Source organism: Hyperoodon ampullatus, assembly GCF_949752795.1.
Source record: "Hyperoodon ampullatus genome assembly, chromosome: 19".
Taxonomy (NCBI): domain Eukaryota; kingdom Metazoa; phylum Chordata; class Mammalia; order Artiodactyla; family Ziphiidae; genus Hyperoodon; species Hyperoodon ampullatus.
In genome coordinates, this window is record NC_136932.1 from 41,465,623 (window position 1) to 41,481,521 (window position 15,899).

At 38.2% G+C, this 15,899-nt stretch overlaps 1 protein-coding gene across 1 annotated transcript in view; it reads left to right on the forward strand.

Moving 5' to 3' along the window:
- Positions 1 to 15,899, forward strand: part of UBE2G1 (ubiquitin conjugating enzyme E2 G1) — a gene marked incomplete at its 5' end in the record, with an annotated part of 96,323 nt that overhangs the window by 70,772 nt on the left and 9,652 nt on the right. Inside the window, 3 exons of the mRNA XM_079726189.1 lie at positions 222 to 324; positions 6,601 to 6,698; positions 12,261 to 12,439. Of these exons, the coding sequence (XP_079582315.1) occupies positions 222 to 324; positions 6,601 to 6,698; positions 12,261 to 12,439 (380 nt within the window). The remainder of the gene's footprint in view (positions 1 to 221; positions 325 to 6,600; positions 6,699 to 12,260; positions 12,440 to 15,899) is intronic.

A 15,899-nucleotide genomic window follows, 5' to 3' on the forward strand; every position in this document is an offset into this window, starting at 1 on the left:
CACAGTGGAAGTTGATCTTCTGGATAGTTTGCTTTACCCATTGCTTCTTTGTGTTGTAGAAATGGAAATGTTTTGGATATCAGGTAGCATTTTTGCTAATGGATCCAGGTGTGTCCATTTAACAGGTTAGAATTTATAACATGTATATTCAAGTTCTGTAATGAATGTTGGGTGAAGATTATTTACTTAAAATTTTTGATAAACATTTTCTTTTTCCACAGAACTCAACAAAAACCCAGTGGAAGGCTTTTCAGCAGGTTTAATAGATGACAATGATCTCTACCGATGGGAAGTCCTTATTATCGGTCCTCCAGATACACTTTAGTAAGTATAATGGAACTAACATCCAAGTGGAGCTCTTTTAGTAATTGAAGTATAAACTATTTTGATAAACTGAAGTTTCCCAGTTTATAAAAGTGATAAAGTTAATCACTTCTAATTAATCACTATTAACTGATGTAAAGATACACAACAGAATGTGGTGTAATCAAAGAGCAATAGAAAAAGATGGAATTTCTTAAATATGTTATGTAATACATTTTTAGATTCAAAGACCACAGTCTGATTTTCTGTTCTCTGTGTTTGAAGACCAACTTAAACTTACTAATATTTAATGTTCTGTAAGATGGATCATGACTATCTGATGTTAGTGACTAGTATAAGTCTCACACTGTTTATAGAGTTGAGGTATTGAAAAACAATGCAGCAACTTTCTCAAAGACATACAACTGAAGGACAGCAGGGACCTTCTTGGGGAGTATACTTGGTCATTCAACTGTGGTCCTTGATGGTACTAAGCAGCAAGGATTTGGATACATCAAATATTTTTTTGATGGTGAAATAGTTTTATTTTAGATGTTCTGAGATAGTAACTCTTTTGTCTCCCCTTCGCCAACACCTGATGTAAGAGAAAATTCAGAGCTAGTTCTATACCAGAGCAAACTGGTATATGACATACAGAGTTGAGCTGTAGTATTGATTTGGGGGTTTTCTGAGGTCTGAAAAAAATGATTTATGTTTTGTCACAACTATTCCCAATCAAAATTTTTGCTGATTTCCCAGTGGTATGTTTGCATTGTTTTTTTTTAATGGTATTATTTTTATTTATTTATTTTAAAATATTTATTTGTTTATTTGGTTGCACCAGGTCTTAGTTGTGGCTCGCAGTCCCCTTAGTTGTGACGTGAACTCTTAGTTGTGGCATGCATGTGGGATCCAGGGATCCAGTTCCCTGACCAGGATTGAACCCGGGCCCCCTGCATTGGGAGCTCGGAGTCTTATCCACTGTGCCACCAGGGAAGTCCCTGCATTGGTAATTGTTGCAAACTAAAATAACTCAATTTAGTCATTCTACAATGTTAGTTTGGTAATTAACAGTAGCCAATGAAAGCCACCCTAGAGATATTCCTTCACAACCTTAATATTATTTATTTGAAAGCAAATTTCTTACCAAATTTTGCACACAAAAATCATACATACAGCCTGGCCTATGAACCTGATGAGGTTCTGGTCTTCTAGGTTTTTAAATCAAAACATATTGTGTGAAGGTTTACTGAAGGGAGATACAGCAACATTCAGTGACAGAATCTTGTTAATCTTAAAGTTGATATGTGATAACAAGAGAAATTCTTCTAAACTAATGTCTGTGTAGAAGATTACCTAGGCATCCAGGTTTGACCTCGATCTCTAAGGACCTTGCAAAATTCTTACACTTTTTTCGTGTGATGGTGGCAAGCATCTCTAAATATTATCAGCTGGTCCATATATATGTTGTGTCCCTTCAGCTTCACCAACGAGAGACACTTTAATACTCATTGCACTAATTAACAGGCCATTCTTGCTGCCAATAAAAATCTATTTCTGGTCTTTCGTATACATTTAAAAAGTGCTGGCTGTTGATCTGAGGTGTGGACAGCAGAAGCATTTGTGGCAGCTCCTCTGGAGTTGCTGACGAGACAACCGGCTGCCACTTCTGCACTGTCCCTTCCTGATGAGAGCACTGGCTGCACCTGGGCTGCAGTTTAACCTCAGTGCCACACGTACTTTGAACATCCTGTGAGTAATGAAGCCTTAATGCAATTGACAGACCTTATAATAATCATCCAAAATTACTTTGGTATGATTGCTTTTTATTAATGACCTTTTCTAAAATTCATGTGCTGATAGTTACAAAATTGTTCTTAAAGCTCTCAAAAAAGAGGTTTACGATTTATTGAGTTTAGACCGTCCCTTTTAGTGACTTCCTACTTAGAATGGTTGCAAAAATAAAGCAGTATACTGGCATTTACATTACTCATTCATTTAGTTTACAAATGTTTTTTCAGCACTCTTATGCTAGATGCTAGGAACATGATCTTGAATTAGCTAATAGTCACTGCTCCCAAAGAGGTTACAGTTTAGTCGGCAAGACAGCTCATTGCATAGTTATTTAATACACTTTGAGGACAACCATGATGGAGGGAGGCATTAGGTGTTGTGAGAACTCGTTGGTAGCATGGCAGGTTATGAGTGTGTCAGGGAATTTTCCCCAGAGGAAGAGATATCTAAAGTGGGAACTGAAGAGTTAGTAACTGTAATAGTTAGTAGGCTTTTGGCTACAAGCAACAGAAATTGGATTTTAGCTGGCTTAGAAAATAAGGAATTAAAAAAAAATAAAATTATTTATTTTTGGCTGCATTGGGTCTTCGTTGCTGCATGCGGGCTTTCTCTAGTTGCAGCGAGCGGGGACTACTCTTCCTTGCGGTGCGCAGGCTTCTCATTGTGGTGGCTTCTCTTGTTTTGGAGCACGGGCTCTTGGCGTGCCGGCTTCAGTAGTTGTGGCACATGGGCTCAGTAGTTGTGGCTCGCGGGCTCTAGAGCACAGGCTCAATAGTTGTGGTGCACGGGCTTAATTGCTCTGCGGCATGTGGGATCTTCTTGGACCAGGGCTTGAACCCGTGTCCCCTGCATTGGCAGGCAGATTCCTAACTGCTGTGCCACCAGGGAAGCCCCCTCTTGAGGCTTTCTTTCTATGAAAAACATTCTGAAACTGGTGTGACATGCCTGCTATTTTCAGACTAATGATTATCAAGTATTGTGGCTAGCTGTCCATATCCACGGCAAGAAAAATGTCAGGTAGGATGGCAGTAGGTTTTTGCAGAAACTTTAGGAGACATGGGTGGTACCATGTAATCATAAATCTTATAAATTTGTATGAGGGAATGGCGAACGTGTACCTTTCCTGTATCTCTTATTCTCTTTTTCATCACTAATGGCTAGTGTGCTCAAGAAGTATGCTTTATTTTGTTTCCTACCTCTGGCAATGATGTGAAGAATTTGGAGAATCTTAAGATTATATGTATTTTGTAGTATTGCCTGACCTTGAGTGGGTATAGAAAATGAAGAGGTGGCTAACTAAACTCTCTGATTAATATTCTTTTACACTAACAAAATTCTTCCACAGTTCTGTTTAAAACTTAGAGGCGCAAGCCATATATATTCTGTAATGAAATTTTGGAGGGAATGAACCTGCCTGCATGGCTTAGAAATTGATTGATCAATGGCAGTGCCGTGCCACTTATCATTTAGTGCTTAAGAACGTGAGTTTTGGAGACTGTCTTTGTTTAGCTCCCCGAGTCTACCACTGTTATCTGTGTGACTTTAAACAGTTATTTAAACTTTGTCTTGTTTCATTTCTAGGGTAAAACCCAATGCCTAGAAAGAGTTCAGCATGTTCAACATTCTGTTGTTTGTAATAGCAAAAGAAATCGGAAGCAAACATTTTGATTGTAATAGAAAAATTGTGGCAGGTAAAAATGAATAAACAGGAGACGGATAGTAACAGGAATATATAAAAGAATAGTGTTGAGCAAAATTTCAGATGACAGCATATAGTATATCATTTAAATAAGTAAATATGGCAGAATGATACGATCTGACAGTAGAATGATAGGATATGATACTTGTAAGATTTTTATAATTTTAATACAAAAACAGTAAGGGAAGTCTAATAGAAGAAACTTGAACTAGGCCTAGATTTCTCAGTCTTTTCAAATGTGAAACTCTTGGTTTCATACCTCTTTTTAACATCATGCTAGTAATTATACTAGTAATATCTGTGAAGAGAATGTATAACGGGAGAGAAGGTATTTTTAATTCATTGATGCTTTTCATAAACTTTCATTTTGTTCATCATAGTAGATCTTTCTATATTTGAAAAATAGTGAATATGTGACATTTTAATATTTAGTTTCCTATGTTTTGTACTCTCTTTGAGTGTTCTGAGTTTTTTGCTAACTTGGCTGTTCACTGTTCACTAGAAGTTTGTGCGCACAAGTTGGGACTACTGAACTAGGCTTTTAAAAATAACAAGTAGGATTTTCACAGGTATTAGAGAAGTTAAAGATTCCACCTGTAGGAGAAAAACTGTAAGAAACTGCATGATTAGTTTAGAATGGGTGAGGACATTGCAGACAGAGTTAAAATTGTGTACTTTAAACTTTTAAGGATAGTCCTATTAAAATTTAAAGATTGAAAATAATTCAATAGACTAAGGCAATCTTTCATGATAGGAATTCCAATCAGCTAATATAAAGCTTTTTTTTTTTTTAAATTTACTTATTTATTTTTGGCTGTGTTAGGTCTTTGTTTCGCGGGCTTTCTCTAGTTGCAGCGAGTGGAGGCTACTCCTCGTTGTGGTGCGTGGGCTTCTCATTGCAGTGGCTTCTCTTGTGGAGCACGGGTTCTAGGCATGCGGGACTTCAGTAGTTGTGGTGCGCAGGCTCAGTAGTTGTGGCTCACGGGCTTAGTTGTTCTGCATGTGGGATCTTCCCGGACCAGGGCTCGAACCCATGTTGGTGTCATGTTTCCAGACATTTTTCTATTTGTATACAAACATACCCTCACTTTTTCTTCATAAAGGCAAATGGGCTTATTCTATAGATTAAAAAAAAAAAAGAGGGCTTCCCTGGTGGCGCAGTGGGGCTTCCCTGGTGGCGCAGTGGTTGGGAGTCCGCCTGCCGATGCAGGGGACACGGGTTCGTGCCCCGATCCCGGAGGATCCCGCGTGCCGCGGAGCGGCTGGGCCCGCGGGCCATGGCCGCGGAGCCTGTGTGTGTCCGGAGCCTGTGCTCCGCAACGGGAGAGGCCGCAGCAGTGAGAGGCCCACGTACAGAAAAAAAAAAAAAAAAAAAAAAAAAAAAAAAAAGAATTTAACAATAGTTTGCTCATATCATTCCAGTATTTATTACGGGTATTTTTCTTGATATTTTCCTCTGACTCTAGAATGGTAAGTGCCATAAATCAGTGATCTCTAATGTCTTGTTCCCTGTTGTATTCTTTTACATACAACAGTGCCTCCCATAGGTAGCTAATCATTATCTATTTGTTTAATGAATGAAGACCATTTAATGAGCTGAGGATTCCATTTCTCTATGATCTGAAACAAACACAGTCAGATGACCCTGCTCTGATGGGGTGTACATCTTACAATAAGAGAATCAGAGGTGTGAATTGCTTTTGCAATAAAGAAAGGAAAAGAGGTCCATGTGATAGAGGGACACAGTGGCTAGTTAAGATTGGGTAGTCAAGTAAAATCATTCTCAAGAGGTAACATTTAAGCTGAGTTCTGAATATGACCAAGGGAGAACAGTGTTTCAAACAGAGGAAACAGCTAGTACCAAGAACACAAGTCAGGAACTTTGTCATTTTTGCCCCATGAGGCTGACTTTTTTCATTGGTTTTCTTTAACAGTGACTTACGTTGTTTTGACAGTTGTTCAGGAACAGTTGCTAAGCAAATGACGGTGCTCTGCACTGCCTTAACACAGCAGTCACAGCCGCATGTGCCTATTAGAATTAAACAAGATTAAAAATGCCGTTCCTCCGGTGTACTAGCCATATTATTGATACAAGTGGTTGGTGGCTAACATATTGGCCAGCATAACTATAGACCATCTCTAGTGTGTGAAAGTTCTGTTGCACAGCCCTACTTTGGAAAGTCACCAGATTATAAACTCCTTGAGAGACTTTATGCTTTGTTCACTGCTGTACTCCCAGTGTGTGACACGTAAAGCCTGAATAAATATTTGTTAAATGATAAGATGAATAAGTGGATGGATGGATTGAAGGTCAGCACAACTGTTCCCAGAGAGGGAATAAGAAAATGCATAAGCTCTCAGATGAGAAAAAGCTTGTTGTGTTTGAAGAACAGAAAGAAGACTGGCTGGAACGAGAGAGAAGAGTGGAAGATTGAGATCAACGTAGAGAAATTGGCAACTTGACCCTGATAGGCAATGTTAAACTTAACTTTTAAATTTTGTTTTAAGTGCAGTGGGAAGAGATTAAAAGGTTTGTAGCACAGCAGTCGTGTAATCTGATCTGGATGCCTTTTTTTTAAAGCTGTTTCTTTCGTTTTACTGTTTTTTGAGAGTTTAATAAGGTGGTAGGTATGACAGTTTATTAAACTGGATATTTGAGTAAAGTAAACTGCTTGAAATCCAGATTATTTATTTTCTTTACAGTGTTAGCACTAGCATCCTTGTTTTATGTTTGTTTTAATAATTTTATTATTTATAAGCAGGAACTTATAGGCAAGAACTTGTTTTTGTTTTTGTATTTCCAGTGAAGGTGGTGTTTTTAAGGCTCATCTCACTTTCCCAAAAGATTATCCCCTTCGGCCTCCTAAAATGAAATTCATTACAGAAATCTGGCACCCAAATGGTAAGTTTATCTAGTTTTACTTTTACATTTGCAAGTATGATGGCCTGTCACTGAAGTTTTCAAGGTTAATTAGGAAGATGTAGTTCTCAATGAAATTGCATTGGAATTTTTGTACTAAGTTTGTTGTGTTTGTTATGCACATGGGCTTGGATTTAGATTCCTTAGAAGAGAAGGAGTGACAGAGATCACATGGAAGAAAAATCTTCATTTATTTATTTACTCACTTACTTAGTTTTCAGCTCGTTTTGAGACTCATGATGTTCCTAACTAGAGGCAGGGTTGGTGGGTGATATTCAGCATTAATAGAGCTCTTATAATTGAGGAGATAATTTCCAAGGTATTAGGTGACTCATTGGCTATTACAAAGAGCTTAGAAGTAACTAAATCTGGATTTTTAATTTCTATTTTCTCATCTTAGCTCCTAGACTATGGGCAACGCTTAACTTTTAATGTATATTCTTAGCTGTCAAAAAGGAATGTCTTACCTACATCATAAGGTTATTGATAGGATCAAATGAGATACAATACTGTGTGTTTAAACCTTCAAAAGTATCTAGTACTGCTGTGCATAAAATGGTGACATTGACTTTTTTACCCAAAGATGTACTACCATTTAAAATTCACTTTGTGAGCCAAAGGTTAGGCTAGATAAACTATGTGTATACACAGTCTCCCTGAACTTTTGGCCTTGTTTTGTATGATAGAGCTTGCAAGAATTTCTTTCCTAAGTATTTTGACTATCAGTATTTTGTAATCAAAGTTGTCTTTTTAGACAATTACACTAATCTGCATTCTACTTCTCATAGTCCAGACTTTCAGTTGCAAGGAAGAGAAACTCTTAAATATTAGTTTAAGCAAAAATCAGTGAGGGTAACGGATGCATGAATAAACCAAGGCTTTGTTTCAAGGAAGTGTAATAGCACCCAGTAACTTGAAAAACAGATGAGTCTTACTTAGGAGAGACTAGACTGGCAAATGGAAAACTATTGGGAACCAAGGAAGCCACCATATTTCATCACATCTAAGATAGCAGTGATCACAAAAGACATAGTTATTTTTTTTTTTTTTTTTTTTTTTGTGGTACGCGGGCCTCTCACTGTTGTGGCCTCTCCCGTTGCGGAGCACAGGCTCCGGATGCGCAGGCTCAGCAGCCATGGCTCACGGGCCCAGCCGCTCCGCGGCATATGGGATCCTCCCAGACCGGGGCACGAACCCGTATCCCCTGCATCGGCAGGCGGACTCTCAACCACTGCGCCACCAGGGAGGCCCGACATAGTTATTTTTTGCACCAGGAAGAAGGGAGAAAAATAATTTCTTTCTGGTAGAACACATTAACGATAGTCCTACAAGATATATGGAGGCACAAATTGACCACATCTGCCTTGGACGTTTCTTTCATTTCTTCCTAGCCTTTTGGCAGTTTCTCCTGCCTTCTCTTGAATTATTTGATGTGTAATAGTCAATCTTTTTGCACCTATTTCAAAGGAAAATGTAACAAAGTTTCTGAATGTTGTCTCTACCACAAATTAGCTATATTACTGTAGGTAAAGCCTCCTGAACCTTAGTTTCTCTGTCTGTGAGAATTATACGAGAGAATATATGTAAGCAGTACCTGGAACCTCTGTTACGAGGAACAATAGCAATGGCCTCCGTAGTTTAAGAGGGCAACTGAAATGAGTGTTTATTTTCTTTGTTTTTTAAGCTTGAAGGGATTGTTGGTTTGCAGGCCATAAGGGAGAAGGCATTAGAGAGTGAAGTAATTAAGACTTGATTTGAGAGAAGGGATGCTTTGTGAAGAAAGGATACCCAAGGAGGCAATGGGCCAGGGATGGCAGGTTCAGAAGGAGCTAGACTTAGAAAGGGGAGTGAGAGTGGTCTGCAGTGGGAATGAGAGGAAAAACCAGCATTTGAGTTTCTGCTAGGTGCTGGAGATACAAAGATGATCGAGTTATGGTCTTTCTGTAAGGATATTATGGTATGTGTAAGGGAAAGATGGGCATAAATTTAATGGTGAAACAGAGACAACAGTGATGTTGTTATAAAGGTGTTTGGTAGCATAGAACAGGGAGTCAGGGAATGATGGAGAATGTGATTCTTAAATAGAATTTTGAATATGTATCTTTAGTCGTGGGGACTCAATAGTTTTAAAGCTGTATATAGTAGGTTCATCATGACTATATTTATGTCTAGAAAGTTTATACTCACGGGGGAAGGTTTGGAAGGGAAAACCAGACAAAACAGCTAGGAGATAGAGGATTTTATCAATTGCTAATGGGTATGGCATTTCTTTCTGTGGTGATGAATATATTGTAAAATTGATTGTGGTGATGGTTATACAACTCTTTAAACATACTAGAAACCATTAAATTGTATACTTCAAATACATGAATTATATCTCCAAAGCTGTTTTATTAAAAATTATTATATGGTAAAGTCATACAAGTTATTTGTATGGCTTAGATGCATTCAATTTGGAACTTGTTTTTCTGGAGGTGCAGTTGCCATAACAACTTAGGTAATTAAAGAAAACTAGTCAAGGCTCAGCAGTGAGCTTAGGGCCTTGGAAGTTACTGACATCAAGATGACAGGTAACGTACATCAAATCATCATGAGGTATACCTTAAACTTACACAACGTTTTATGTCAATTATATCTTAATAAAGCTGGCAGGGGGGAGATGGTGGGTAACACTGTGATATAATGAATGGTTTAATTTACTTAGGGAAAAGATGATTAATTTTGGAGATTAGGATAACATCAAAAGTCAGACCAAGGAAAAGGAAAAGAAGAAAGTGATTGAGAGAATGGCTTCAAGAACCAGGGAAAGGAAGTGAGCCACGGAAGTAAGAGAGGAAAATGTGTCCAGGAAGGTGTCCTCAACAGTATCAGTTGTTTTGGGCCCAGAAGGGTTGACTTTAAAAATGCCCAGGAGAATATGTTCTCCCAATCACTTTGTGAGAATAGTCATAGCATCCTGTTTGGAAGCAGAAGACAGTTTCCCATCAGGCAAAAAAGAGGGTACCCAAGTATAAATAGAGAAGACGAGGAGAAATCAGATTTTCCTAATTTTAGAGCACAGCTTCAAGAGAAGGGAGATAGCTTGAAGGGTATGCATGGTTCAGGTAGTTTAGTTTCATGATGGAAGAAGAGCTGTGTTTTCTTTTCAGTCATTGATGCTGAGACTGTTGGCTAGCTACTTACGGGGAAATTGATTTGGAAATTTTCTTCATACCAAACAGCAAAGTGAATTAAAACTCTAAATGGAATAAAAAGTTTCAACTGATTTTTAAAAATAGTGAATATTATTTTCTGGGTGTTAGGAACAAGGAATTTCTAGTTTCAAAAGCAAGAAATATTGGAAGACTATAAAGAGGAAAGAGAAATGGTAACTAAATTCAGTATGGGATTCTTAAATGAATCTTGTGTCAGATAATAAGGCCAGCTATTAAAAAACATTATTGGAGTATTGAAATGAAAGAAAAAAAATAACAGGCAAAAATTAAACAAGGAAAATTAAGAAGCAGTTTGGCAAGAAGAAAACTAAACATTGAGTACATAAATGGGTAAAGGATATGAACAGACATTTGACTAAAGAGGAAATACATAAAGTTTCTGTACATGGAAAAATTTAGCCCCTAAAAGTATTTTAAACTAGATTTCAGTTGTGACATTTAAAAATTTTTCAATAAAGAAAAATCTTAGTTTTATTGCCTTGTCACTCAGAATTATCAGCTCATATCTTGCATTTTTAAAGTGTGATTTGGTAATAGGTATTAAGCATAAAAACCTCTTTCTAAGAAACTAAACTATATGTTTAAAATGAAATGACACAAGGTTGGGCCTCCCTGGTGACGCAGTGGTTGAGAGTCCGCCTGCCGATGCAGGGGATACGGGTTCGTGCCCCGGTCCGGGAAGATCCCATATGCCGCAGAGCGGCTGGGCCCGTGAGCCATGGCCGCTGAGCCTGCACGTCCGGAGCCTGTGCTCCGCAACGGGAGAGGCCACAACAGTGAGAGGCCCGCATACCGCAAAAAAAAAAAAAAAAAAAAAAAAGAAATGACACAAGGTTAAAAAATTTTAAAGGTGCTAAATTACGATAATTTTTATAAAAGGAAAATGGGTCTTAAATAGATTCTCTCTGATAGAATTCTATACAAACATTTGATGTTAAATGTTCTCAAAGAAAATGACTTCCTTTTCTCAAAGAAAAAATTTTAAGTGTAAGTGAGGAAAATATCTTAATACTGTGTAAGCATTTTCTGTTCAACTTTATAGCGCTGTTAAAAGATTTGCTGTTGTTTTTCTTGCCTCTTGATCTAGTTAGTTATTTCATTTTAGTTAAGAGATTTTACTAGGAGGTGTAGGTGAGTTGGGAAAAGGAACCTTAATTGCAGAACAGCTCATATACAAGACATTGAAGGCATGAGTCTTGAATGTTGCATTCACTGCTGAACTCCATGTTAGGTGGTGGGCGCCTGGAACACGGCACGCGTTCAAGGAGCATTTAGCGTAGAGCCACAGTGCACACGAACTTTGACTCTGGTTACCCAGAGTTTATAACAACAGGGGAGTGCTTGAGTTAGGAGGTGAAAAGTAGGCTTTAACATTACACCTATCATAAATTTGTTGGACTTTAGGTAGGAAGTCAGGGATGAAATATACATAAATGGTGTCATTGGTTATTTATAGGATTTGGAAATTTGGTTAAAAAAATTTTAACCAAAATTTTATACTTCTCTGTCTTTTCTAACATTTCTCCAATAAGTATGCTTTTTGCAATAGGGAAAATTTCACTGTAGAAGATTAGTGAACGTTATGATTCTGATGGTTCCCTAATAGGGAATATGTGTGTGATGTAAATGTGGATTAGGACTCCTCTACCCCTTTTAATCAACAATTAATTTGTGGCTTGGATCTTAAAACTGTTTTATAGATTAGGGGCCTAATGAATATCACTTATGTTGATGAATTTTCACTAGCAATATGACATGTTCCTTTTGTGGATTGGAGTATACTTTTTCCCTGAAAATATAATTTTGCCTTTATGTGATTTTAGAAGTATATTATCATGTTACCTTTTATTTTTTTCTTAGGAAAGTCTCTAGACCTTTGACTATTAACAATTTCAATCAATAAGTTAGTGGGGAAACTAGGAATTCATTATCCAGAAACTCACTTCTGGTGTTTGGACCATATACTTTCTACAAATGAAGAACAGATTCAACAGATGCCATTTCTTCATTTCATTGTATTTATTACATGTAAATACTAGGCACCATCTACATACTATGTGTCTTGAAATTTTGCACAAACGAAAAAGGTAGCTTACATTCCTTTTGGGTTTGTCAGGTGGATCCTACTTGGTAAAATCTTTGGTCTTCCTAAAAGGTTAACAGGTTCCATTTTGGAAATTAACTTCTGTATCTTTTCAATGGTACAGTGGTATTGAATTTTATACAGATGCCATGGGAATCGGGACCATGTTTATTATAATATGTATTTTATGTATAGCCAAATTATTTTAAATATTTAAAACAGTAATCTTATTCTCTAATTCTGCAGTTGATAAAAATGGTGATGTATGCATTTCTATTCTTCACGAGCCCGGGGAAGATAAATATGGTTATGAAAAGCCAGAGGAACGTTGGCTGCCTATTCACACCGTGGAAACCATCATGATTAGTGTCATTTCTATGCTGGCAGACCCTAATGGAGACTCACCTGCTAATGTTGATGCTGCGGTAAGGTGGTCACATGCACACATCTCCCCTCCCGTTTAATTAAACTTGATTAGAACTATAGTAGCTTTATAAGTATATATGTGTGGGTGTGTATCAATACATGTTTTTATTCATTTAATTTTTTCATGAATCTGTACAAAGATAAGTAAGACGTAACTAAGCTTTACCCCTAAATATTTGTACCTGCATCTTTTAAGAATAAGGACACTAGGGACTTCCCTGGTGGCGCAGTGGTTACGAATCCTCCTGCCAATGCAGGGGACATGGGTTTGATCCCTGGTCCAGGAAGATCCTACATGCTGCGGACCAGCTAAGCCCATGTGCCACAACTACTGGGCCTGTGCTCTACAGCCGACGAGCCACAGCTACTGAAGCCCGCGCGCCTAGAGCCCATGCTCCGCAACAAGAGAAGCCACCTCAGTGAGAAGCCCGCACACCACAATGAAGAGTAGCTCGTGCTCGTCGCAACTAGAGAAAGCCTGCGAGCAGCAACAAAGACCCAACGCAGCCCCCCAAAAAAAATAAATTAAAAAAAAAAAAGGAATAAGGACACTATCCTATATAACTATAAAACAGCTGTCATACCTATGAGAACTTATTATCACGTCCCTAGTAGGTCCATATTATTATTCCCAAGCTTTTATTTTTAAAACTTTCAGACCTACAAAATGTTGCATTAGTTAAATAAAAACCCTTAAACACCCCTATACCCTACACATATAGGTTCACAAATGTGGAGATTTTACAGTGTTGTTATTATCATTATTATTATTTGCTAAACTGAGAAAACTTTATAGATCTTTATGTTTAAGTATATACTTAAATACTTCAGCATGTATCTCCTAAGAATGAAATGGGTGGGGCGGCAGAATCCAGAATTTTAGGAACCCACATTACTTTTTAAAAATTAGTTAATTAATTTTGGCTGTGTTGGGTCTTCGTTGCTGCACGAGGGATTTCTTTAGTTGTGTTGAGTGGGGGCTACTCTTCATTGTAGTGCTCGGGCTTCTCATTGCATTGGCGTCTGTTGTTGTGGAGCACAGGCTCTAGGCGCGTGGGCGTCAGTAGTTGTGGCACTCGGGCTCAGTAGTTGTGGCACACGGGCTTAGTTGCTCTTCGGCATGTGGGATCTTCTGGCCCAGGGCTTGAACCCATGTCCCCTGCATTGGCAGGCGGTTTCTTAACCAGTGTGTCACCAGGGAAGTCCTCACGTTACATTTTGTATTCGTTTTATTTATTTATTTTTTACTTTTTTTTTTTGTAAAGGGTGGTGTTTCTTACCATTTTATTTTAGGTTTCTCATTTTTACATTACTGTTTTTATTTTCATTTTTTTGGTCTTCTCTTCCTTCTCCTTTTCTTTTTTTTTAAAATTATTTTATTTATTTGTTAATTTTTTTGGGCTGCACTGCACTCCACCGCATGTGGGATCTTAGTTCCCTGACCAGGGATCGAACCCATGCCCCCTGCAGTGGAAGCGTGCAGTCTTAGCCACTGGACCGCCACAGAAGTCCTGTATTCATGTTTTGTTAGTCTCCTTTAATCTAGAATAGTCCTAGTTCCTCGGCCGTCTATCCTTTAACAGTCCTTTTGTTCTACTTCTTATTCTTGGAAACTTTGTTAGTATATGTGAAAGCTGGGAAGTTAAATTCACCTTTTTTCCTTGTTATTTGAAACCTACATAAAAACTTGGGTGAAATCTTACATGTAGAAAAACACTACATCTAATAACCCCCTTTCAAATCTCTGGCTTTGAATTTTTGAATTTAGTAATTGAATCGAAGTAAACACTGACAGAAGACCATTCTAACTTCTAGTAAGTGAAGTATCAGTCCAAACAGCATAAGGGGCGCATGTGTGCAGAATTGGTTTCACTCAAGAGTGTGAGTAATAAGCCAGATGTTAAACTAAGAGTGAAAAAAAAAATAAACTAAGAGTGAGTTGGAGGAAGAGGGGTACCATTTAAATGCCAAAGTGAAGAAGTAATTACTTTCAGTACCAGTACCTACACTAGCAGCTCTAATTCTAGTGGTCTTCAGTATATTTATATAAAATCTATATATCATCATTATTATTTTAGGAAGGTATTAAAATTTTGGGTGTAGGTGGGAGTAAAGGCCAAACTATTGAGTCATACAGACTTTCTGTCAATCTCTTTTCAGCCCCACTTCATTTATTTATTTGTTTGTTTGGCTGCTCCGGGTCTTAGTTGTGGTATGCGAGATCTTAAGTTTCAGCATGCGGGATCTTTAGTTGTGGCATTTGGGCTCTTAGTTGCAGCATGCAGCCTCTAGTTTCATGACCAGGGATCTAACCCGAGCCCCCTGCATTGAGACCATGAAGTCTTAACCACTGGACCACCAGGGAAGTCCCTCAGCCCCACATCTTTTTTTTTTTCTATATTTATTTATTTGGCTGCACTCGGTCTTCTTTAGCTGTGGCATGCACCTCAACCCCACTTCTTACTGACCTCTCAGAGCTGTCATTTCCAAACTTTAACTTCAGAGTTCTGTTCAATAGATCCTTTTCCCTCCTTTGCTGGGGTTCCATTGAGACTCCTGTAGGCTACTACTTTCTCTCCTCTAATGCGTGTTTCATTGTTCTTCCATCTACTTTTGGTCTTCCAGAAAAAATTTCTCGCCATTATTAGATGATTTTAATGCCATTTTCTTTGATAGTGAGGATTTATACCTTAAAAAAATAATTCCAGTTTGATCATTTTAATAGGATCTTAGGAGAGCTAAGAGATAAACATATGTGCTTTTTGGTCTGTTGATTCCATAGGTTCTTCACATGTAAAATGCAGATGATAACACCACCCATCTGGTCATCCACAGTGTGTGGCATAGTGGATTCAACAAATGGCGACTCTGTTATTAGCTAGCTCCTGCTTTGAACCATCATCTACCAATCTATCTTCTACCTAGAAGTCATCCTTGCCCAGTCTTGTGTGTCACCAGAGAATGTCAGTCAAATTATATATCTAAATTCCTTTCCACCCCTCTGCCATTGATTTGAGTCCTTTTAACTTCTTACCTACATTATTGTAATAGCTTTCTATCTGATCTCCCTGCTCTCAGTCTTACTTCTCTCTGCTAAGTGCTCTTTTTTTTTTTGGTGGTATGTGGGCTTCTCACTGTTGTGGCCTCTCCCGTTGCGGAGCACAGGCTCCGGACGCGCAGGCTCAGCGGCCATGGCTCACGGGCCCAGCCACTCCGCAGCACATGGGATCCTCCCGGACCGGGGCACGAACCCGTGTCCCCTGCATCAGCAGGCAGACTCTCAACCACTGTGCCACCAGGGAAACCCCTAAGTGCTCTTTTTAGGTGATTTTTTTTTTCTTTTCTTGAGATTGACCTTCCTTCTTTTCTGGAATTGACCCTTTCTCCTTAAAATTTCTTAAATATGATAATGAGGTAATTACAGACAATAACATTTTATCCATAAATACTTCATCAAAC